The 26,263-nt window shown below is 40.1% G+C and overlaps 1 protein-coding gene across 5 annotated transcripts in view; it reads right to left on the bottom strand.

Moving 5' to 3' along the window:
* Positions 1–26,263, bottom strand: part of EPHA7 (EPH receptor A7) — a 161,891-nt gene that overhangs the window by 100,498 nt on the left and 35,130 nt on the right. For 3 of the 5 annotated variants that reach the window (XM_028722994.2, XM_028722992.2, XM_028722993.2), the window contains exons 4-5: positions 2,631–2,786; positions 1,414–1,749 (exon numbers count right to left, since the gene is read on the bottom strand). The exons of 1 other annotated variant lie outside the window; for it this stretch is intronic. In XM_028722994.2, coding sequence (XP_028578827.1) covers positions 1,414–1,749; positions 2,631–2,786 — 492 coding nt within the window. Of the gene's footprint in view, positions 1–1,413; positions 1,750–2,630; positions 2,787–8,636; positions 8,672–26,263 lie in introns of those variants that run through there. One more of the 5 variants, XM_028722996.2, reaches the window with a different exon arrangement.

Here is a 26,263-nt window from a genome sequence, read left to right as displayed (position 1 = left end):
AAACACGGACAAAATCCATGTCCTATTCATGTGTCCTTAGGGTGGAGCTGTCCAGATGTGTCTACATCTGGACCACTTAATACTTACAATATCTGGCATGCTGCAAGTCACATGCACCTGAGCAAGGGCTGAGGAAGAAAAGGGATGGAGCGAAGAGAGCCCAGGAGAGCCCAATGCAGATACTTGTCCTGCTCATGCAGTAGGAAGTATACTGGGCCTGTTGTACATGTCCCTTAGCAATGAGTATTCAAGAAGCAAATTCTAGACATTCACTAATTTCCCTGCTCCAGAGTTATTCATCTGAACGCCAGAATATTGAAAATACTTTTTTTTGCTTAAAACTCAGCTGGCCTGTTGCCATTAGTCTACCCCTATTTCTACTGTCAACACAAGACAAAATGCAGCACAGACCTGCTAGAACATCATTTTTATCAACAAGCAATTCATCATTTTACATTCCTGAATAGGAGACTTCCTATTTCGACATGCAAAGATCACTAAAACACATTTTGCCCCTTGGGTGATATGTTAGTTTGATTTTATTTTTCCTGACATTTCACCTGTCAGATTATCATAAATATAAGAAACAAAGAATAATTGTCACATTCTCACTGGATCTCATCATCAAATATCTGGAAGTATTAAGCTGGAAGGATAATCTTGGGGGAAGGATGTGAATACCGAAGGCATTATCCTTAACTCAGATTCCGGTAGAGGATTTAAACTGTTTCAGAATGAAATATAAACAGTTTGGAACTTCCCTTTTAAGAGTTTGAAAATACTAGGGTATTGCTACAAAGATGCCAATGCACACACAGAAACCCATTTTATCAATACAAATGATTTTTTATGTTTCTTATTGCATTAAGAACATATAGAGTAGTAAGTTAAATTTATTAGGCACTAACAAACCAACATGCTGAACCAACAAACCACCCACTGAAGAAAGTTTAAACATATCCTTAATGCATTCATTGAAATCAATGGGTCTGAAAGTGCTTGACTTCATACCCTTGTAACATAAACAGCTAACAGCTTGATCCTATGCAAGGTAGCACGCAGCAACAAATGTCAAGATCAGGCAAAAGAGTCAGTTCTGGCACAACAGAGGAATTCTTGTCTTTGACTGGCATTGCAATCCAGTCTTACTCCTTGCAACAGGATAGTGGTTAGCACCAACAATCGTGTGGCACTCTGCAAGTAGGCCACAAATAGCCCCATGTGCTCCATCCTAAAGGCCACATGTGCCACTAGAATCAAAACAATGTTAAACTAGCAAAAAAATGAGGTGGGCCTTGTAGGGGCTTACTACAGGCATGCACAATATGTGCCTCGCTTTAGCTGCCGACAAATATAGTGTGCAACAATCCCTGCTGCATGCGCTTAAAAAAATCCTAGAGTTTGTTTACTTACCTGCTTGACCAGTGGTAACAGTAACAGCTGCAAAAAGCCTCTGGGAGCGGCTTAAATCAGAAACGCCATTGACAGCTTCAACTTCAAAAGTGTAGTTAGCGTGAGCTAACAGGTCCAAGACGGTGACATAGTTGTCTGCTAATCCAGTTTGCTGGGGCATATATCCAACATTGCTCCCACAGGGAACACATTCGCCTTGCTCCCAGCTGCACCTCTTGCACAATACCCTGTAGGTCACGTCGTTTCTTCCTCCGTTATCAGCAGGAGGGCTCCACTCCAAACTCACAGTAGTTTGGTTAATATTGAAAATAAGGTTCTGTGGTGCAGATGGAGGTCCTTTATTGAACACAAAACACACAAAAACAAATGGGAGGGAGGAGTTAAAACAGAAACCAGCAGGGGGGAATTTAGCTCATGTTTTAATTACCTAGGCCAAAGCTTGCCAGAACATAAACTTTTCATTATATTTACTACAAGCTACCAAAAAGCCTGCTTGAACTCACTTGACAAGAAGCTTTATTTATTTTCCATTAAGGAAACAGGATAGCCGTTCTCTGTGTATTTACTACACCTAGCTTTAGCAGCTTTTCTTCTGTGCAATTAAAGGGATAAGTTAATGCACCTCTGAAGCTGACGCATACAAAATGCCTCCAGTTGAATTTTTGTGTCCTTTTAAAATGCATTAAACAGAATACATTTAGATCCTCTTTACCCGGTTTTAATGCAATTTACAGCTTTATTTGGGTGGTTTTGTCTTTGAGCAAACTGAACAAATTCATTCCTTGAATCACCATTAAGTCTACTTGCAGGTGGAACGCCAAGCCAGATCCCATTACATTTCAGCCGGGCTCCTTATCTACACAGGTTACTTTTCATTTCACATGTCACTCATTTGGTGCAGTAACACATTAGGCTTATATGACAATGCAAATATATGTAGGAGAACCATATTTTCATCCTCGTCACAATATTACATATATTTGCATAGTGTGTTCTCTGGGTTATGTTGGGGGCAACAGGGAAATTATATTCATGTAGTTCCTACTCTGTTTACTTTGCTGCTCAGCCAGAACTTTCAGTTTCAAACACTTCTAACTCAGATAGACTAAAGGCCAATACTGTGTACCAGAGAGAAAGAGAGAGCCCATCTTAACAAATAGATGTGCCTGGGGCTGGCAAGATAACATTCTTTGTGATTATCTACATGAATAACTCACTTGTGCATGCAACATATGGTGGATCAGTAGGTGCTCTGTAATAGCTGTCCTCACAATCACATCGCGAAGATCCTTCCCTGTCTGAGAAACTGTGCATAGGACAGCGGGAGCACTGCAGATCTTGCGAAGATGACTTGTAGAATCCACGGCCACAGGCTAAAAGATAATGAAACAAACAGATACAATTTTTTTAAAAAAAAACCACGTGCGTCTTAAAGGGATATATGGCTTCAGGCATGTGAAAACGTACCGTGTTAAAATGTTCTCAAAATGCACTTTTACTCCTCTTTCATATTGTGAAAAGGTCCCACACTTCACTCCCAGCAAAAGGTAGTGGTTAAAAACATAAATGGTTTCTAACATCAGCTGAACTTACAAACTACAGCTTTCATTAGAAAAACCTATCCCCTCTCAGCTACATAATAATTCCAGTTTCCATAAGGACTACCAAAATAAGGCCTTTCTGCAGTTAGGAAAAAATGTATCAAACTATTATGTATAATCATAAAATAATAGAATTGCAAGGGATACTAAGGGTCATCCAGTCCTACCCCTTGAAATGCAGGAATCTTTTGCCTAATGATCAACAGTACCATATCCTTCCTTCAGTACATCTGTGGGGGACAGGACTGGAATTTTAGAGTACACTTTTTAGAGTACACTGCTCTGTAATAGGGAACATGTTGTGTCAGTATGGAAGGAATCACCCTTCATTTCCCCCAATCAGATAGTTATAATTGTTCCCATCATATTACGCTCATGTTACATATGATCATTGTTTTTGTGTTGTGTTGTGAGTTTTTTCCTGGGGTAGAGGCTCTATCTAAACCACAGCTAACTGAACCATAGTTATCTTTGCTGTTAACTGTAAGTAAAGGTCAACCATGCTGTCTCAAAAATAGCACTAACCTATATATATATTTGATTCACTTTTAGCCAAATCTATCAAAACAGCCAAATGACAAAACAATTGTTTTCTGCCGTAGCTGAGCTTATCAGGCTATGAGGAAAGTGCACGAGAAATGCACTGACTGTTCCAGCCCAAAGCCCCTTGTATGGTCTCTCAATTAGTGTCTTAAAGGTAAAGGGACCCCTGACCATTAGGTCCAGTCGTGGACAACTCTGGGGTTACAGCGCTCATCTCGCTTTACTGGCCGAGGGAGCCGGCGTACAGCTTCCAGGTCATGTGGCCAGCAGGACTAAGTCACTTCTGGCGAACCAGAGCAGCACACGGAAACACCGTTTACCTTCCCGCCGGAGCGGTACCTATTTATCTACTTGCACTTTGACGTGCTTTCGAACTGCTAGGTTGGCAGGAGCGAACTGCTAGGTTGGCAGGAGAATTAGTGTCTTGGGTAGTTCTATATAGAAGGCTATGCAGTGACACTTATAAAATATTCTTCAACAGCACATACTACATAAATGCAATGAAACAATTATTTTTAGAGACGTAAATCTAGTAAAAAATAAAAGCAAAACATCAACAATGTTAGCCATTCTTTTCAATATATAAATATGCAAATTTCCAATCATGTGTGTGTGTGCAAAATTTTATTTATTGAAACATATTTATAACAGCCTTTCACACATAGTTGAGAGTTAATACAACAGATTTTCAATTTAAACATCAAACTTACAAAGAAATAAAATGCTGCTAATAATCTAGGGCAGGATTATATCACAACAACTCACTGGAAGTAAGCACCACAAAAACATGGAAACATTTTTAAATAAGTGCTGAAATGCCACTAATGATAGAACTTGCCTAAGCTCAGAGGGCAGGTGATTCCTTAGAGAAGGCACCACCATAGAAAAAGTCCTCTCCTTAGCTGTTGTTAAAAAACATCCATAGGTTGCAGCACAACCAAGAGGGCTTCAACAGGCAATCACAGCGATGGAGCAAGGTTGTAAGTGAGCAGGTAAGTTGTTTATAACTTTATAGGTCAAAACCAATAAATACATATGCAAGCAGCTTTATACACACACATGCCTTCATCTCATACAGAGTCATTTTTTCAGCATTGGCTGTCCACAATGTAGTGAATATCAGTGTTTATAGTAATTTATGTCCGTCCATCGTCGTCGTCCCCCCACCCCACCCCATGGAACTGACTGGTACGGAGGACCACAAATATGGTAAGATTATACCACAAATTGTAAAGGATGCGCTGCCCATACTCTCTACCTGCTCATACTTTCTCCATGATACTTTTGACAAGGAGCAGAAAACCAATTGGGAACTTACCCTCTTCACCTTTAACAGAAAATCCACTTCTCACTGAAGCCTGCAAATTTTATGATCATTTAAGTTGTTAAATCAATTGTAAAACAAACTCAGGCAACGCTATAAAAGCATATAAAAGTGCATCTGGGAGCAAATAATTTATGTAAGCCCAGCAAACTGCAAGTGAATCACAGAAAAAGCATGTCTAAAGTAATGAGATAGGAGATCTGAACCGGCATGAATTCAAATTTGTATTGCTGAACACAAATAGTAATGCAATCAAACTAACATTTTGTATTTATTCAGTGTCATGGATACTGAAAGTTGTCAGTCACAGATAAACATGGCTCCAAAATGGAAGTCATATAATAGTGGCTGTGGTGCACACACTAGATCAGTTGTAACAATCACAGGCATTTTCTAGGAACCCGTTTCACAATAATATCCTGTAAGTCAATGGATACCACTGTGGGTATTCCCTGGGTATGATTACTACTCCCTCTCACTCTGTTCCACCTGCCCCAAAGTCCTGCCTCGGTCAAATGCGTACACATACGTGTGTTCAGAAATCACAGCCAAAGGGAAGAGACACTTGTATCCTAAACATTTGTGGTGGTATATCACTTTTTACTACTTGTTTAACAGAAGGTTTCTTCTACTGCAGCAATTTGCCCTAAAATTAAGCAAGAATATATAAATTTAATGCAGTAGTCGCCAATCTTTTTGGGCCGAGGGGCACATTTATAATTTTGAGACGAAGCTGAGAGCACCAGTCAGAAAATGGCGACCGCGAGACGTGCATCCTAACACAAAATGGCTACTATCTCCAAAAAAGCAGAAAAAGAGAAGAGATGGGAGGCTAAAATGGTTCAAACATTTAAAGATCTATTCATTTTGGTGTTTGTTTGTTGTTTTTACAAAAAAAATATGAAAAAAGTCTTGGTTGTTGCTGGTGTGCTGCTGTAGATTAGAATTAGAATTAGAAAATACAGAAGCTGTGGAAGTTAATTTAACTTAACCTTTGGAGTGTGTGCCCCACTCCCAGTTAGAACTAGTTCCAGTACCAACATACAGTTGCCATAGAGCAGGCGCAGGCACAGACAAACTCGGCCCTCCAGATGTTTTGGGACTACAGTTCCCATCATCCCTGAGCACTGGTTCTGTTAGCTAGGGGTGATGGGAGTTGTAGTCCCAAAACATCTGGAGGGCCGAGTTTGCCTGTGCCTGCCATAGAGAGCCATAGAGCACTTTGGAGGGGACCTCATCTCACCTCCTATAACATCACCAACAAACAGCTGACTTTGCTTGAAGACTTCCAGAAAGGAACAGCCAAATGTAATTGGTTCCATTGTCGAACTGCTCTTAAAATTAATAAGCACCTTCACTGAAATCCACCCTTCTGTAGCTGAAATCCATTAGAACTTTCCCTGACCTCTGGGGAAGCAGAGAACAAATCTTTGCCATTTGCTGTGTGACAAAGATAGAGCCAAAGATACAGAGATGGAGTTATATATTTGTGTCACCTAAACAGAAGCCATTTCTTGAATCTGAAAAGAAGAGTCTTTTGTCACATCGTACAAGACTACGGTAGAGTAAACGATCTTTCCCCTTCTCTCTTTTTTTGTGGGCAGAAATGCAACTTTGATTTGAGTGGCAATAACCTAGAGTGCCCATGGTTTAAAAAGAACATTGCACTGTTATTAGCACATTGCACATTTTGCATCCAGGATCCCAGACTGGATCAGCAATCTCTGAAATGCACTGGGCAGCCATCTCAAGGGAACCCTATGTAAATAGCTCCCTTGGCCCTTTCAAGTGACAAGTTTGGTCATTTTAATCTGCTTTAGAATGCAGCATGTGAAAGCACTCTGGGGTTAGATTAGCAAAGGTAAAAATGTCATTTAGACACCTATTGTATATTCAGTCTCTCTGGTGATCTTTCTAATGCCTCTGAGAATGTGTCCCTTAGGACCAGTGAGGCTGTGATTATTGAACTGTTTGCTTTGCAAAGAAAAATCTCATGTAAAATCAGAACTGAACAGCACAACAAAATTTCATGGAAGGCTTGTAACACAAGTCACATTCACAAATGAAATCACTGTGGACTCAAGTAGCTATCACTTGCTTTGAAAAGAGGCAGACACAGAAGGTTTAAGCTTATTTCTGTGTTGTAATCCTCTTCCAGAGCATAAATATTATTTTGGCAAGGAATGGGGGCTGTCCCTTTACCACGGAATATATCCCAAGTAAAAGGAATACTGCTTAGAAAATGTGCACCATTCTAAATCCAATCTCTCTCACACACAGAAAAGACACTTTACAGCAGCAAAGTGACGCTTATTGCCCATGTTTGAAATAAGAAGATAACTGGGTAACATACAAAAAGCAAAGGATGGCATTCAACTAGGTTCTACTCAGAGCAGTCATATTGATATTAATGGACCTAGCTTAGTGAGGTTCAGGGCTTTTTTTCATGGGTAACTCATTGGAACTCAGTTCCAACACCTTTCAGGTAGGTGCCACTGTCATTCTAAGAGAAAGAAGGAGGCATTCATGGTGACCTCTTTTTGTAGAAAAATAGCACTGGTCAGGTTCATTAAATTTAGTAGGTCTACTGTGAATGAAACTTAGTTGAGTGCCATCACACACCTCCCCCCTCCTATACACAAATGCAATTCTAAGAATATAAGAAAAGTTCTGATGGATCAGGCCAAACACCCATCTAGTCCAGTATCCTAATCTCACAATGACCAAACACATGCCTATGAGAACCTCGCAAGCAGGACCTATGCAACAGTTCTCTCCCCACGTATGCAGGGTATGAGGAACTCAATTACACTTCACCACAAAAATAAAAAATTGGAAAGCAAGTGAGCTGTTTCCAGTGCTGGCAGAGCAGCGGAGACGAAAGAAGAGCTACAGCAGAAGGCATGTAGAGTGAGATATATTTCTAGACAGATTTGAGGAAATGTAGATATTAATATGGCCAACTAGGCAGTTTTGTAATCTCAATGCATGGATGAGATGATGGCGATGTTGGAAAGAAGGTTGGGATTTGTTTGGCACTGGGGAACATTCTGGGACAAGCCAGGCTTGTACAGAAGGGAAGGGACCCACGTGAGCTGGGAACAGAGCAGGGTGGCAGAGCAGCTTTTGTGAACTGATTTTGAGGTGAAAGACAACAGGAGCTGGTGAGGGTCCAGTTTGGGTCAGATCAACCTCCTGAGGTGAAGATGGAAAAACTAATGGAAAATGGAAATGGTGGAGGCACAGAAGTAGGCATTGTGCATACCGGCGCACAGGACAGCAATTCAGAGATACCAAATAATCAAAGGCCAAAATGCAAGTGGCGAAGAGAGAAACTGCATGGAAGCATTTACATGCTAATACTAAAGGCTTCTGAGCCAATATGGGCAAATTGGGAGTGCTTGGACTTAGAAGAAAGTGCTGATATAGTGGGTATAAGAGAAACCTTGTGGAATGGAGAAAACCAGTAGGACAAGGTTCTCTCTGAACAGAAAATCTATGGGGCCCAGTAACACCACCCACAGCAATTCTGTGAAGCAGTCTGGCTCCTTTGGGACTTCTAGCTTGCCGAATCAGTGCCTTGTTGCTTCTGAATACCAACTGCTGGAAGCCGCAGGAAGGGAACGTATCATTGCACTCAGGCCATGCTTGAGGGTTTCCCACAAGCCTGTGGGACCAGATGGGCCATTGGTCCAATCCAGCAGGCTCTTCCAATATTCTTAGTATTTCAGTTTGAACTTACCTTTCTTTTTATTTATTCTAGTTATTTATCAGTCACTTTTCAAGGCATCTAGAAAAGAGTAATATTGAAATTAATATAAAGTATTTCGGGGGGGGGGGAGGAAGGTAGGAAGTGCTGCTCAGAGCAGGGTAAATTCTGATACCAGTTACTCACAATCAGATTATTAAACTGAGCAGTCCTGTCTGAAAGAGGAAGTTTACTTGCTATTAGAGTTAGGACTTTGGTTTATTTTTCTTCCCTCTGTTAAACAACGAATAAATCTTTGTTTTGTTTCAATATAAGAGCAAACTGTATATTGTTAAGTGAATTTTACTTGGATTTTTCTTCCTTGTTTGTCTGCCTGTCCCTATATATCTTCCATTTTCAATTTTTTTTAAAGTGGTTGGGTTTATTCAGAAGTTTCATTACTGAAGTTATACAGCTGCTAAAAGATTAGTAATAAAATGAAAATAAGACAGCTCTGTAACAAGAAACCTATGAGCCTCTGCCTTTCTAAAAGAGCTACATAAACCTAGGTCAGGATACATTGCTGCTATGTCCTTGGTTTTTTTAATGTAGATTTGGGAGGGTCTGAGTTTTTTTATTCCTATCACTGCAACTTTTAGATATTTATGTCATATTAATGTTCTGTAATTCAGAATTGAAAATGCAGTTTGCCAAAACAGGAATCTTACTGCTAATGTTGTGACCTCATCTTGGAAGGACAGATCCAGAATCTTAATTTTAATCCTATTGACAGTGTCTCAGTGGGAATAATTACAATAGCCTCAAATTCAGACCTCGTGTCATTGATATATAACCATTTTCTAATACTGAAAATGAGCAGCATATGAGGTGGATGGAAACAACATGGTGCAATGAATAAAGATTTGTGAGTATTCTAATGCAGTAATCCAGTGCAATTATTTTGCAACCCATGACACAGGAGAATCCAGGAATGCAAATTTTTGATTAGACATTTAACACAGGGTTCCAGGATATATGCTTCTTTTCAAAAGCATATTGTGGGAGTTCACAGCTTTAACTATTACATTAGGTATATATTGATTTTAGTGATGCTATTTTTTCTGTTCTTATTGATGGGTTTTTTCCAGTAAGTTTTTAAATATCTGCTTTTACACATTTTAATTATATTCTGTTGCCTTAAGCTTTCCTTTTGATAAAGGCAGTAAATAAAGAAGTATCATTTTACACTAGCACAGACATATTAAGAACCAATACATATTCAAAATATGTCTGCAATGAAGGAAGTAACTGAAATCAAAGCATCTAATATAACAAATCAGCATTTAATAGAAGGGAAAAGGCAACAGGAAAGGGAGATTTTATTATCATAGACCACTTTTTCCATTATAGTTCTCTGTCATCATGACCATGTTAAACAGTATTTTTTTTAATAGTCAAAGATGTCATCTGTTATGTTTTTCATGGCACCTAATACATGCTTGTGGGATAGATTATATATATATATATATATATATATATATATATATATATATATATATTATATATGCTGTTGTATTTTATGTGTCTCACACTATGCAGTGATAAATGCCTAGCTTTAAAATATGTTTACTTTATCTTGCAAATGTTTCTTTTAAACAGCAATAGTGTCTAAAGTCTATGTGTGCTTCCATCAAAGAATTACATTGTATGGTTAGCCAAAGTAAACACGAGACTTTTAATGGCTCCTCAGCAATAGTGTGAATGACATCTCCAAATAAGACTGTCCTCTAGCTGCATACCATCACTAGCTCAATGTTTGCTGTTGCTTGTCAAGAATCTCTCAGACTCGTTATTCCCTCCACCCAATAATACCCTGGCTGTCATACGTATTTCTAACATCTTTCAAGATTTGTTCACTGTCTATTGTTCTCACAAAAGAGAAGTGCCCAAACTTGAAAGGGCATTTTCATTTTTTAAAAGCTGAACCTAGTAAATATATTGGTTTAATATTGCAGAGTACATCCATTTTTCAACATAATATTCTATTTTACTGAATATTGCTTTTTTGTTCAGCCATACATCAAATAGTGCATATACTAATATGTAAATCAAAGCACCAAGCGGTGACAAATTCAGCATATACCAGTCTCCCCCCGCAAAAAAAAATATGATTATACTTGGTTCACATAACAATGGCTCAAAATCTCTGCACTAAAATAAGGTTCAGCTCACATGTAACTGAAACAGTCAAACCATTGTTTGCATACCACCACTCCTCTGTCTGCACACTCTGATTTTGTCCTTGGCTTGTAGTTATGTTCTCTCTTCACTACCCACAAGCTGTAATCAATAATAAATCTTGGCTTAACTAGAAGCCTAGGTTTGGATCACCTGCTAAACCAAGCCTTGGTCTATGACAGTAGGAAAGAATGACTGTGACACGTTCTTGCTAAGCCATAGTTAGGCTTACTTTGACATGCAAACCAGGCTATAATATCCAACTCAAACTATGGCTTTCACAAGCCAGAGTTTACCTCCAAACTAGAAGTGGAAATTCACTGAACAGTGAGACCAAAGCTCAGTCCCAGGGGCTAAACTGAGATATAGGTGTTACATCCAAACTAAGTATATAAAAGACAAGTATTGCATGCTACTATGTAATCGCATGATAACATTTTAATTATGATGCAACAATTGCAACTGAGTGAATCAGTCCCAAAAATGGCCTGCTCAGATATAAACCGCTGAATAAAGAAAGCAATAAGGTAAGGTGGTGTTTCAAGAGGCTTTGTCACAGTGCATTTGAATTAGTTTTTTAATTTAATTTTTCTCTAGTAAGCCTTAATGGCAAGCCAGCAAGAAATAAATCTGGAGGGCTTATGCATAATAATAAACAGAAGCAGACCTGTCTATAGGCTTTCCCATTGAAATGTAATTAAAATAATTTAATATCAGATTCGTGTTTTCTTTGGGTAGTGACTTGCTCTAAGTGTTCCAGCAAGCTTTTATTCAAAAGGGGAGGGGAGGCGGGGGACATAAACCTGAGTTTGACTATAGAGCCATCAATAAAACAGTACTCAAAGGACAATCAGATAAGAGAAAGACTGTTATACAGCAATCAAAAATTTAAGGGTTTCTGTAGCTACCCAGGATGCCTATATGTGCATCACAAGGTTCAGCTGAAGTCTTCCTGTGCTGAAAGTTAAGTAGGTACATATGTTTGTGTAAGTTTCAAGACCTAGAGATAGAGAATTTACACAAAACAATTTGATTCACAGGCACTTGTTTTTTTTAAAAAAATACTTTATTAAAATGAAATTTAAAACAACTTCCCCTTACATCAGGATTTTCTAATGAATGCTCATAGTCCTTTTCAACTTGCCCAACAGAACATTCTCCCCTCTTATCCCCCCAAAACACTGTTCTGGGGATTCTCCTAACACAAAGTTGGGGGACGAGGAGAGTGGGAGAAGCCATGAGTGTAGCCAATGGGGGGCAGGGAGGCAGCTCTCCCCCACCCCCAATCAAGTAAAACAATAGAAATACTTAACTAATGGACCAATCACATTGGTTCTGCCCCCCTAACCAAAGTCTTGACCCCCAACAAAGTCCAGACCCCCCTGAAAAAAATCCTGGCTACGCCCACGGGAGAGCCCTATTGTGATAGTGGAAGTCCTTACTCAGGCTTCCATTACTGGGGCTAATTTGCCTGATAACTCCAGAAAAAGAGGGTTTTTCATCCATTTCTTATGTGTATAATTCTTGTATTCCAAGTTGCTTAACATGCCACAAAAAAGAAGTGTATCTTTTGATGTAATTGTGATGTTTAGCTTTATTTTTTGTAGCTTTGTTAACAGTGTTTTATAGATTGCAGTTGCTTTGCTGATGATCTGTTAATTATTCTATATGATTTCTACTGCATTTGTGACATTTTCTTATGTTCTATCATGTTATTGTTATTTGGTGTTTGTAAGCCACTTTGGGATTCATTTTAATGAAAAGAGGCATAGAAATATAATAAATCAAATCAACAGAATGGCTACATCTTCCTACTAAATTTTTAAACTGAAAACAGAGAAACAATAAAAAAAGGCAAACTCATAATGCAATTTAACATGAAATACAATTGTGAATGGGTTGGGGGGAGTGGCGGCACTGTATGGTTTATATATATTAGTTCTTGTTTAAAAGAAATTTGGAAATGAAATAACTTATCATGGAAATGGCTGGAACGTGGCTAAATAAACCAAGAATAGAAGGAGGTTCTGTATAGTTGTATTAAGAGAAATTCTGATAGCTGTGTGACAGGTTTATTTTCTGGAAGTTTTTCCTAGGAGGGGTTATTCCCAGAAACTCATAACTCTGCAGTTCGGAGTAGTATAGCAGGAGCCACTGCACTGTGAAATGAAGCTGTCTCTGCTAATTGCACACCCTGATCATCAGAACTGTATCTCAGCTGATAGTGTATCAAATCTGCCTGGCTGAACTTGAGGATTTGGCAATGTCACTTTCCACTAAGTGTAATACAGAAAGGGGAAAGGGAGGCAGAGTAACGCACCCATCTGAAATGATAAAGAACACACAGAGGAAAAACAGATGACAGATTGTGGAGACAGAATAATCACAGATGGAGACCAGGTGGAAGAGGTCAAGTAAGATTTTCAAATTTCGTTTATTTTCCTTCTTAAAACCATGCCCTGGTGTGTAAATGTTCAACAAGGATCTGATAAGAAAATGTATTTGTAAATGTGTCTGAACAAGCAAAATGTATTATACTCAAGTGGGGTTTAGCCACAAATAGCAAAGAAATAATGTGCAGGGATAGGGAACGTATATAAATAAATACAGTCCAAATCCATAGCCTTTGGAATTGTTTAAAGACTAAAGCAAATGCAAAGTCATGGAGCTGAACAACTGGAATGGGGGAGGGAATCCTGACAACATGATAGAAGCAATTGCACAGTAAAAGAAAAATTATAGTACAGTTAGCTGCATATCTGCTTTTGTTTTTCCAAGTTCTAAATGGTTTCTGGATAATAAGGCCTTCCACTTATAGCTGTCTTTTTACATGCCGTCTTATTGTACAGAACTATCTTATGCAGATTTACTGAGAGGCATGTGTCGCTGTGCACAATGACATTTACTCCCTAGTACATAATATGCTTAGAATTGCAACCAGCCATACCTTGAGCCCTCTGATCTCTCGCTCAACCAGCAAAAATAAGATACCTATCCATGTGATGCTGACAAAAAAGATCCACATATACTATGCAAATAATTAAAGTTTAATGTCTCATTCACCCCCCCCCTCTTTTCCCCTGCTCCTATTTTTTCTTTTTCTATGTTATGAAAGACCTGTGCTCCTTTATGCTCCTTCCCTTATAGTTACCTTTAACCATTTGTCCTTGTTTATATCCTTTTAAACTATGTATGGTAAAATCACCTTTTAATTAATAGTTTTTATCCCTTACCTTATGTGTTCAGTTTATCCATATGTTTTATCTTATGCTGGTCTGTGACCGAAATAAAGTTTGATACTGATCCTATGTTATCTCCCCCCTCTCTCCCCACTTCTCTTTCCCCCTTCAACCCCACATTGCCTAGAACAAAAAATGTCCCTAGCTGACTGTAATTGAAGGATTCTACTACTTAAAAACATCGAGACACTGAATGTACTTTTGTTACTTATAGAAAATCTTTCAATAAAAACATTTTTTAAAAAGAATTACAACCATGTTTATTATCACATTTCATGTTATCATAAATATGACTTATAGAGTTCAGGATACATTGGATGTTCCATTTTATACTCCTAGTTATTCCCATAAAATAAGCTAGGCTGGAAGATGTTGACTTGTGTGCTTCATAATTTGGAGGGATTTGAACTCGCATTTCCTGGATTCAATTCCAATAGACTAGTCACAATACTGGCTTTCCTATTTGGAGATTTCATTTAAAGACTTGAATGAATTTTGAACTTGTTAGTGGAATGCTTGGGAACAGGGGAAGAGTACATTGTGAAGACTGTAACACAGTATGTAACACAGAATGTAACACTGGTTCTTCTAACGATCATGGGCTCTGCAAACTACATCTGATTGAAGGGGTAGTACAACTAAATCTGGATTGCCATGGATTTCTCCATTAAAGGAATCTACAGTATTCATGGACTCCAACAGCATGCACAACAGCCTCCAAAACCTAAAACAGCTACTCACCAGCTACAACACGCCATATACAAACACAAGCACCACACCCTGTAGCAGACCCAGATGACCAACTCCAGCAACACAGGACCTAATAATGTCATCCACAACACCAGGGGGTTATTCACCTGTTCATCTTCTAATGTGATATATGTCATCATCTGCCATCAATGTCCATAGGACAACAGGCACGCCTCTATGCAAAAGAACAAATGGACACAAATAAATAGACATCCAAAATGGCATATTCAAAAACCAGTAGCAGAACACTTCAGCCTCTCAGGACGCTTGGTAGATGACCTTAAAGTGGCCATGACTGAACAAGAGAACTTCAAAAAGGAAACTGCAACATGAAACCACTGAATTACAATTCATCAATTTTCAACTGTCTTAACTCAGGATGTCTGAGTTATCAACTACTTTATTAATTACTTCAAAGGCATAAAGTGTTTCCCCAAGTTATACAGATATTTGGGGGAGTGGGGTTGTAAACAGTGAAGTAAGAGGGAAATGAAATACTGAAGCTTAGAGACAGTGATAATTATGAAAATATCCACAAACCAATATAAATACCTGTTATTCGGGACAAGGCTTCATCAGTGCTATTTTTCTAGAAAAAGATGTGCTGGAACTCACCATCAATGCCTCCCTTGTTCCCTTGTGTTCCGGCTGAAAAAAACCCCTGTACTCCATGCTCTTGACGTGGACTGTAGTCTATGAAAAATTATGCATATATATATATATATATATATATATGCCCTCAAGGCACCATAAAAGCCTGTTATCTGTACCAAAGGATGGTTGGTACAAACCGATAGTACAAACCAGTGGTGTGTTCAACATGAAACACTATTAGTAATAGCCTGAAATCTAGAATAACACATATAAACAACACTGATTTAAAAGGGATGTGCTGACAAAACACAATGAGTGAAAAGACTGAAGTACATGCTTCAAGCATTGGGATTAGTAACAGCTGCACATGTTGAAATTGAACCTTCCTGCACAGCTGCAAACATCTATACTTTACCAGGGCTCACCTGCAGCCACTAAGACTAGGCTAGAGCAGAGATGAGATGCTGGTGTATCCTGAGCAGGTTTCTTAAGGGCTGGCAAAGCAGTCTCAAATTCCCCAGAGAACTTGTTACCATTTAAAAAGTTTCTGGAGATCCCACTAGCTAACAAGTGGAGCTGAAGTTCATGGTTAGTTTGCACCATACCTTGCATGATTAAAGGTTCAGTACCACTTTGCTTAGCAATGTGTATCAAAGATACTCTGGTGCTGTTACCTTCTATATCTGAATTCTTCTGTATCTCAAACATTGTTACATCCCATAACCACCTCACTGAGACTGACTCACACTCATCCCAACTCAATTGTAGGCCGGCAGATAATTCACAGGCACTGAGTCTCTCTAAAAGCAACTTTTACACAGAAGAGACAAGCTCTTACTGAACAGGAATTACAGAGATATTTCACAGAAGCAAGACCTGAGGAACAACTACACAGAAAACTGGCCCAAGGCTAATCAGACACTTGCCAGATTATCTGTGTAGGCTCTGGTGGAAATGCACTTCAGAAATGTAGTATTTGTGCAAATTTGCCCAATTAAGTCAAGCTCAGATTTCTACCTTGGTTTTACTACCTTGGGAAGGTCAAATTTCAGAGAAGTCTGGGGCTGGACATTAGATTCAAGTTAAAGGTTTTACAGGGATCTGCCCCATTTCTTCCAGATTATCTAAATACATTGTTTCTCAGAGCCCTCCAACTAGCTTGTAACCATATAAAAAGGCAAAGGGACCCCTGACCATTAGGTCCAGTCATGACTGACACTGGGGTTGCGGCGCTCATCTCGCTTTATTGGCTGAGGGAGCAGGCATAAAGCTTCAGGGTCATGTGGCCAACATGACTAAGCCACTTCTGGCGAAATCAGAGCAGCTCACGGAAATGCCGTTTACCTTCCCATCGGAGCGGTACCTATTTATCTACTTGCACTTCGTGCTTTCGAGCTGCTAGGTTGGCAGGAGCAGAGACCGAGCAACGGGAGCTCAGCCCGTCATGCGGATTCGAACCGCCGACCTTCTGATCAGCAAGTCCTAGGCTCTGCGGTTTAACCCACAGCACCACCCGTGTCTATAGCATGGCCATTTATTGTACTTGTAACTGGTGCATTCATATATTAACTAGCAGTGAAACAATCACTATGCAAAAGCAACTCCAACACCCCGTATTGGGTGGTATCCACATTAGCATGTGCACAGAGCAGGTCGACTGCATCCGCTGCATGGTGATGCTGTCATGCAACATCCTCTAATAACAGCTACAGACAAACACATACATGACCTCCACACACCAGCAGAAACACTGCCACATAGAACCACATGCCACATGTTGCGAAGGTCCCCAGGCCATAATATAATATGTAGGCAGGAGCACTGAACAGGCAGCCCAGTACTCAAGGCAGCTCTGTCTTCCTGAGAAACTGAAATCTGTATTTGACTAACTGAACAGATGTGATGCTAGAAATGTTATTTTAAGTGTAGAACCATGACTGCTAAGTCAGAGCAAGTTGTTCAAGACACTGCACTCGAAAGAATATAAAAAAGACATAGCAATGGAGGACAATCAAGTAGAAACTGACAAGTTGATTGTATCTTCACACTGCACATAATTAGGCAGATACCATAAAATAGATACCATTTTTTAATGTCCCCCAGTATAAACTCTCTGTGTAGAAAAGTATGACGGAGGAAAAAAACAGCCTACCACTCTGACTTTCCTACTTCCAGGGGAGTTTTCCACAAGAGAAACTTTCAGAGAAATATTTCCTCCACCAGCAATTTGAAGTGATGGGAGTCAATTCTATCACATGAGAATTCTGCCTTCTCATTACCATCTAATTCCACTGCTACTGGAGATCCAGATTTAATCTATACGTAGGAGAAGGCAGAATCACTTGGCACAAATTCTTTACTAGGTTCTACCCACATACCACTCTAATTTAAAGCTGGAGATTTCACAGTCCCAATGTTGACGGAAAGCATGAAAAACAGAATCTCAGCAAGCTCCCTAATTATCCCAAGAATTGCTGTGCCCTGAATGCTTATTATACCTATAAATCTTGATATGTGAAATTAAATGGGAGGGGAAGGGGAATAACACAAATACACATCTAACATTTTTCTGCAAAGCTTCTAACAGCCCACGGTTTATTCAATAGCCTAAAAGGATATTTGCTTGCTTCTTTGTTTATTGTATTGGCTGGCCTTAGTGTTGCTATTGTTTATTTATCAGCATTTCCTATTTACCTGAAAACAAACTTGAACAGCTTGGTGCTTCATATATCAGCCCTTCTAAAACAGGGCAGTCCAGCCTTTCATAGAAAGGGGTACCTTGACAGGGAACCCACTAGGCTTTGTGAAGGAGGTGGAAAGATTCTAGGACCCTGTCAGAGATGCTGTGCCTCCTTCCCAAAGTCCAGTGACTCACTTAGCTGGGTATGGGAAGGTACTGCTAGGGCTGTTGAGCTGGGAGGCATCAAATGTTGCCGAGGGCTACCAAAAAAGGCCTTGAGGGCCGCATGTGGCCCTTGGGCCGTGTGTTGCAACTGCCCTGTTCTAAAACATTGTTACACAATACTAGGATTTGTTTTAAGGTTCAAAATTTGCCAAGGATGATACACAATTACTATGTTTCCTTGAAAAACCTTGTTTCAATGCAAAACCTATTTCCTGAGCATTCCTGGATTTTATTATGAACTGAAAGAATTGTGCCCTGCTTTTCCCCTCCAAAGTAACGGCTCAAAGTAGCTTATAAACAGAAAAGAAAAACAAAAAAAAACCGTTAAAAGCAATAATCCAACCATTAGAAGACAAATTACCAAACCAAAACAGCACCACACCCACCCACACACCCACAGAGCTGCACTCACAGAATCAAACACTAGTTCAAAATTTAATGTTTTTACTGCCAGACAGACACAAATAAATGAAGAAGATCACCTAACCTCTTGGAGCAGGGAGCTTCACATACAGAGCACCACCACAGAGGAAGTTTTCTCACATGTTAAGAAAGCAAGGGCACATGTAAGAGGGCCACAAAATTATTAACTTAAAATGAGACAGACCTTCAAGTAGTTTGTTCCCAAGTAGTTTGGGGCTTTGTAGGCCATAACAAGAACCTTTAATCTGCACGAGAATGGAGAGCAGCTGACAAATATTTGAAAGATAAAACTTAGAAAATGGCAAAAAGAATGCACCCTACACTGCTACTTAAACTTCTCTCATCCCTGGACTACATTTCCCTCAGAGAGCATAGCGTTATTGGCTTGTACAAGGAAAGTGATAGGCTAAAATCAGAATGACTGGAACCAGCTAGGTATCAGAACATCTAAATAAACTTATATCAATTTTAAAAAGTGGAACAGAGGATGAATTTCTTTTTAGCCTCACAAAATCAGCATATTATTCCAATCCAGCTGACAAGGTTGGCCATACTGCCAATTACAAGGAAGCTGGAGACAAATGTTTCATTCAGAAGCCCACCCTTCACAATAGATAAACTTCTTCCACAGCAGCAAAGCAAAGCAAAGCTATGCCTCTTATTAAGTTCGCTTCTCCTGTTTCTATGGAAAACTCTTTGGAAATAAAGACTGGCTCATGCATGCATTGGCAAGTGCTCGATGCATTGTTCATGTCTACAAAATCGAACATGGCATATTAGGCTGTGTGTATAATGCTTTTTTCCCTTCAAATCACTAAACATCTTGCAGCAGTTAAAAGTAGCTTATTTATTTATTTACCCCCTTGAAAATTTAGAGATGGATGTATTGCATAAATCCCCCCCCCCCTCCCCACATGTCCCCATTTTCAAAGATGCTATAAATGAATTTGCATAAACGGGATCAGCAATGCTTGGATGATTAGTTACTGCTACTATTCCTCACCTCAAGCTACAATCCCCTTCTGGCATCAAAGTTTGTTGTTGGGAATGCTGAAAGTTACAAGAGAAATATCCTGTGGGGTTTTTTAAAACAACAACAACGGCTCTGCAAGCTGAATCAAACTGAATTGTTGCTTGACTTAGGTGGGAGCAAGAGAATGCCCATCATCAAGATAGAAGATATGTGATGAAGCACAATTGTCCCAGTCCAAAAAAAGTTAGACAAGCCCCTCTCAAGTTCATGGAACTTAAGCACTGACCTGCTCTGAATCTCAGGCAATATATGTAAAATTATAACACACAGGCAAAAAGACTGTAGAAGTCTGTGTGTGTTCTGTTTTAACAGAAACTCTTTTGGCAATGGTGTATGGCCACATTCATTCCTACATTATTTTTTGTATGCATGTTAGTTACAGTACGTGAGTTGCTTTGTCTACATAGTTCAAGGGCCCCCAACTCTTTTGGGCCTGCAGGCACATCTGGAAATCTAAGGAACTGTTGTGGGCACCGCAAAACACCTATTTCACAGAATAAAATCTGGTGACGTTCAGGACAGCGCTCAAAACTGGTAAAACACCTACACACTGACCAAAGTCAAACAGAACATGGAGGCAAAAAGCAGGTAATAACCCCTGCCCCACAACCCTCAAACAAAGGAAACCCTCAACAGCCAAAAAATAAAATCAAATCACAGAAGAGACAGAAAGTCTTGGTTTGTGGACATCGTGTTGGGGGCTCCGGATATAGTGGGTTTATTCAGGCTCCACTAGTGTGGATCAGGGATTATATATACTGGGAAGTCAGCAGCAACACTGGGAAACCAGCACAGAATGAAATGAGTGAAATTCTCCTCCACCAGAGCATGGCCCTAATGAATCCCTCAACCCCTGGTTTAAAGGCAGTGCTGCTAAATGGGGTCGGCTGTGGCCCAGGGGATTATGCCTAAAATTCTGGTGTTGGCAAATTCTGTGAGTAGAGCTCCCATTCCCAGTAGGTGTGTCTAAGCAATGTGGAGTGGGCGAATTTCCCTCTTCCACTCAATCCATTAGTATTCCAGCCACATATGACAGCAAGACTATACGTAATCACAAAGCATCATTAATATAATCTTAGATCTAAAAGATTTGTAGTAGCATGAAGTGGCTGCATAAAAATATTGCTTTTAAAATAGTGTTTTACAAATATTTCCCCCTCCATCATTCATATAGATATATAGGTGTGTGTGTGTGTGTGTGTGTGTGTGTGTGTTTGTGTGTGTGTGTAGGGCTTTGTTCTTGTTTTTCACCAGCTCACCCAGCATTTACAATTATTCTATTCAAGCTTGATAAGGGAGAAAGACATTTTTCTTTTCTTTTTTTCTTTCCACCCCCATGTATATCTCTATGCAATAAAAGAAGGGTCCTAAGAACCTCAGGTACATCACACCGACAAGAAGACTAAAGTGGAAGTGAATTTTATCCGTCCATATTAAAACCCCAGATTGTAGCACAAAATCAATATGATGTAACCCTATTTGTAAACGTGAAGTCATAAATTATTTAACACTTGGCTCATAATTTTAGCAGCAGGAGGAAATAGCTGAAATATACAATAAAAGCTGATATCCTAAGCTATTTTTAATCTACTTATGCCCAGCTATGTTAATACCACTCATTTATCACAAAATGGCAACACACATGCTGACCCAGCAATGCAACTTATTGCAAATGCACAACAGACACTCACTAATAGCTCAAAGTGCTATTAGCACATCGTAGTGAGAATAAACATTCAATGTGTTTTTAATGAGTTTAAAATGGGTTACCTTTCTGCAGCATCAGGAATGTTCTTCATTTTCAAACAGGCGGTACATTAAAAAAAGTTGTTCTATTTTTAATACTTAAATTTATAAAGATTGTTTCTACATCTTTCCTATCTCCAGACTGTCACAAGCAAAAAAAATAAACTATTGGAAACAACACCCCCTCCCATGCCTCACATTCTAATGCCCAAATGTTATCAAACTTAAGGACCCGGAAAGACACAAAAATACCTGCTTAAAATTTCCCTTAAGCTGCTCACCTCCCAGGTTGATGTTTCTAGTAACCTGGGCTTGAGATAGAAGAAATCTCAGTGTCATTTTAAGAGGAAAAACTAGGCAAACTATTAGATACTCAGTATTCTCCCACTAGTCTTCCACTTAGAACCACATTTTCTTGAAGTGGATTATGAGGACATCTGTGCATAATCAGTGGTGGAGATTTTTTTTTTTTGGGGGGGGAATCTTTTGAAAAATAGGATAATTTGCATAGGGTAATTGGCACTGGAAAACTTTCTGATGCCCTAATGAGTGCATGATTATTTTACTTGTACTTAGTAAACAATGCTAGTAACTCTGAAACTGTCGAGCATGCCAAATATTGTATTTGCAATTGGCACAAATTCATCATTCCTAATGAACTAATGAAACAGAATTTTTTTTGGGGGGGAGCACTCACATCACAGTTTGCAATTATCCAATTTGACCCTCGCACACCAGTGTTGATAGAATTTACTGACAAATCCCCAACTATATCACATTCATGTAAAATATTGCTGCTTTTCCAAATAGGAGATAAAGCACTACAATCTATATACGGTAGGTCTCATTCAGATTTAACTTCAAATTTTCTTCAAACTTTAAGCATCATCAGTTCCTTGCTCCCCTTTCCTTCAGTGAGTAAAGGTAAAGGGACCCCTGACCATTAGGTCCAGTCGTGACCAACTCTGGGGTTGCGGCGCTCATCTCGCTTTATTGGCCGAGGGAGCCGGCGTACAGCTTCCGGGTCATGTGGCCAGCATGACTAAGCCGCTTCTGGCGAACCAGAGCAGCGCACGGAAACGGCGTTTACCTTGCTGCCAGAGCGGTACCTATTTATCTACTTGCGCTCTGAGGTGCTTTCAAACTGCTAGGTTGGCAGGAACAGGGACCAAGCAACGGGAGCTCACCCAGTTCCGGGGATTTGAACCACCGACCTTCTGATCGGCAAGTCCTAGGCTCTGTGGTTTAACCCACAGTGCCAGCATCAGTTCCTTGCTCCCCTTTCCTTCTTCAATGAGTAGGAGGATCTTAATGTCATGCCAGAATGAAGACAAACTGTACACGTGTTAACTATGATTTACTGAAACAAGACAATGTCCAACTATTGTTTATGAAACTGGTTTCGTTCCAAAAAACAACAACAACCCACCATTACTAATATAAACCAAACTTCAAAGCACAAGCATAATGTGACATTACTATTTATTTCAGATATTTGCAAACTGGCCTCCCTCAGCCTAGTGACCTCTGCTGTTTGGCTACACATCCCATCATAGAACTGTTGAGTTGGAAGGGAACCTGAGGGTCATTTAGTCCAACCCCTGCAATTCAGGAATCTCAACTAAAGCATCCATGACAGATGGCCACCCAACCTGTGCTTAGAAACCTCCAATGAATGAGAGTCCGCCACCTTTCAAGGGAGTCTGTTCCACAGTCAAGAAGCACTTACCATCAAAAAGCTCTTACCATCAAATTTAAGAAATAAAAACAATGCTGGTGTTTGGCTGATTAACATTCTGTGGTCTTTTCAATGTGTCTGTGAGAGGTGGGTTATTGGTTTGCTTTGCTTTTGCATTTGTTTTATTGTGTATTTCGTGTTTTCATTTTGTATTTTTATGTTGTGAACCACCCTGTGATCTTCGGATGAAAGGCAGTAAACAAATTTGATAAATAAATAAAATAAAATAAAATAAAATAAAATAATAAATAAATAAATGTTACTCCTAACAACTGGCCATGATGGCTGGGGTTGATGGAAGTTAATAGTCCAAAATATTGGGGAGGCAATAAGTTGGGGAAGGTACCACTAAACTTTTGTTAATTGAAAACAGAAGCGAAAGCTTCAGATCTCTTTCCCATAGCTATAACAGGAGGAACGCAAAAGTTACACCTGGATGTGTAACACAAAATCATACTGTAATGGTTCTAGGGGTTGCTCGTGCGTAAGCCTGTGCCAACACCTGGCTGGGTTGCCTGAGTGAACCTTTCCTGTCCGGACAGCCACTCACCCGTGGCTGCCTCAATCGCTGGCAGAATCCGTCAGTGGGCGTTTCTTAAACTTCTTCCAGCAAAGAAGCTCTTTGACGCCCAGTCTCCTCCTACTCTCCCTGCGCGGAAGCCTTCTGCGCAGGGAGGGCGTAGGCAGCAGGGGACCCTTCCTCTCCCCGCTGGTCCCCGGCAAGGAGTCATGGGACCGCCTCGCCGATTCCCCCATCTGCCCCCCTTCTCCACTGGAGCTACGCTGATTCCCTTCCCCAGAAGATGGGCTGCCTCTCCCACTCCCGGGACGCTCTCTGGGATCCTTTTGGAGCTTGCTCTCTCCCTCCGGCACTGATGGCAGTTCCCTGACACATACTTTAGCAGTGCTTTATTTTTACATGTATAAGACTAGTGGTTTAGAATTGGGGCTCCTCCTATACACAGGTAGTGCTGAGGGGTGTTTTCTTAATTTGGAGTCCCCAAAAATAGGGGGCGTCTTATACATGGGGGTGTCTTATACATGGGAAAATATGGTATGTCCGAGCCAAGCAGACTACTCGGCAGACCACTTTGCTTACTGACTGCACTCAAATATCTTTCGCCGTTTTACAAAGTGCAATTTTCTGCAAGCTCTTGTAGTCTGTTAGCAAATATATTTATATACGCTTGCAACCTCAGCCTAAGTTGTGAAATCTAAGAGCCTAGCTGATTTCTTTCCATTTTGTATATTATCACTTACGAAGGAGCTTCTGCGGGCCATGTATATATATTCTGTTGCTCAAAAATAGCAATCCTACTATATTCAGCACCCAATTATTAATGAATTTGCTCAGGTATTGGTACGGTGTAAACATTTCTGCGAACAATAAATTGGATTTGATTGCCTCTTCTTCTGCCTCTTTTTGAGATGAGATGGCTTTTTGGAAGTTAACGGTACAAAAAAGAAAAGAAAAGAATAAGCAGATAAAAACATCCGGGCACACAAATCCTATTTGGTAGAAGTGGGGGGGGGGCGGGATTAGAGGAGATGGGTACAACTTTAAACATACTATATTAAAAACATGCTGTGGTGGCAAACTGACTTCGGAGTTATAGTTTCAGTTGTGAAGCAGACCAGATACCTCTCCAGGTAGGTGCTTTATTGTGGGTGTATTATGCAACATATTCTTGACACATATTCTTGACCTAGTAGTGGATATGTTCTGCTTCAGTTTATTCTGTGATACTCCTACAATGGTACCAAATTATTGCTGTCTGTAGGGGGCTATCATGTAACAAAAGCGGTGAGATCCAAGGGGAATAACAAGAAAGATATGGGATGTGAACGGATTGGAATCTAAGCAATGTGACCACCCCAAACCTTTTTCTGGCACAAACAGTATGAAAAACGGGATTGTAATATGAGTGCCCTGGTAGCATCACAATCATAAATAAGTTTGTGAATGCAAACTAAAAAGGATGCCTGAAGGGTGCTGTCAGCGGCTCCCAGCTGGTGGCCCAGGATAGTATAAAAACAAGGAAATGTTTCTTACAGTCCTTTTTTATTTAAAACTTTACAAAAAGAGGCTGTAGAACCCAGCCTCTTGGATAATGGTGTTGTCCCAAGTGAATCTCCACCCCCCCATCTCTCCCACTTCCTCATTCATCATCATCTCCTCTACGGGTGCTGACAAGTGCCCTCTGTCTTTGCTCTCCTACTTTCAAGGCTTGCTGGGTTCTGGGAGAGGAGGGGTCTGGAATGCTTTCTAAAGACACTGTGTCCATCAGCTGTCACCCCACTTCCTCCTCCTCTCCCATTATTTCCCAACTATTCCCCTCATCTGCCTCTGAGCTGCGACCTCCCTCAAACCCCTGTTGTAAATCTATACTGTCTTCCTCTTCCTCCTCCATGGAAGGGTCAGCATGGGGAGGGGGTCTCCACCATTCCTCCTCTTCTCAGTCCATGATAGCCTAGCATATTTAAGTTTTCACAGTTTCTCTCCCAACTCCACATGCTGAAAGTTTCAGTGAATATGTTGTACTTATGTAGATATAGATTTGTTTCAATATCAGTTTTTTTAAAAAGGTAAAATTAGTGTATCTGTAGAAATACAAAATAAATTAGTAGGGTCAAAGCGGCAATAATGTGATAAAAAAGGGTCAAAGTACAGTGGTACCTCTAGTTGTGTTCACCTCCGGTTACGTATCCTTCGGGATACGGATTCGCAAACCCAGAAGTATTTTTCCGGATTTCGCCGTGTGCGCATGCACAGAAGCACTCTATGTGCTACGCACATGTGCGGAAGCGGCATCTCCGGTTGCGAATTCCTCAGGATGCGACCGGAGCTCTGGAACAGATCCCATTCGCAACCGGAGGTACCACTGTATTGATAATGTAAAGGCTTTTATTTACAAGTTTCACAGGAAAGCCTTACATCAGGCTTGGTGGTGGTTGTGTATTAAGAAGAGGTGTCCCTCCACATAGCTCTCCTGGCTAAGCTAGCCTCCCAGCACCCACCTTTTGCCTT

The sequence above is a fragment of the Podarcis muralis genome, chromosome 3 (genome assembly GCF_964188315.1).
Source record: "Podarcis muralis chromosome 3, rPodMur119.hap1.1, whole genome shotgun sequence".
Classification (NCBI taxonomy): Eukaryota; Metazoa; Chordata; class Lepidosauria; order Squamata; family Lacertidae; genus Podarcis; species Podarcis muralis.
The sequence above is the reverse complement of the archived record's forward strand: the minus strand, read 5'-3'. Positions and strand labels throughout refer to the sequence as shown.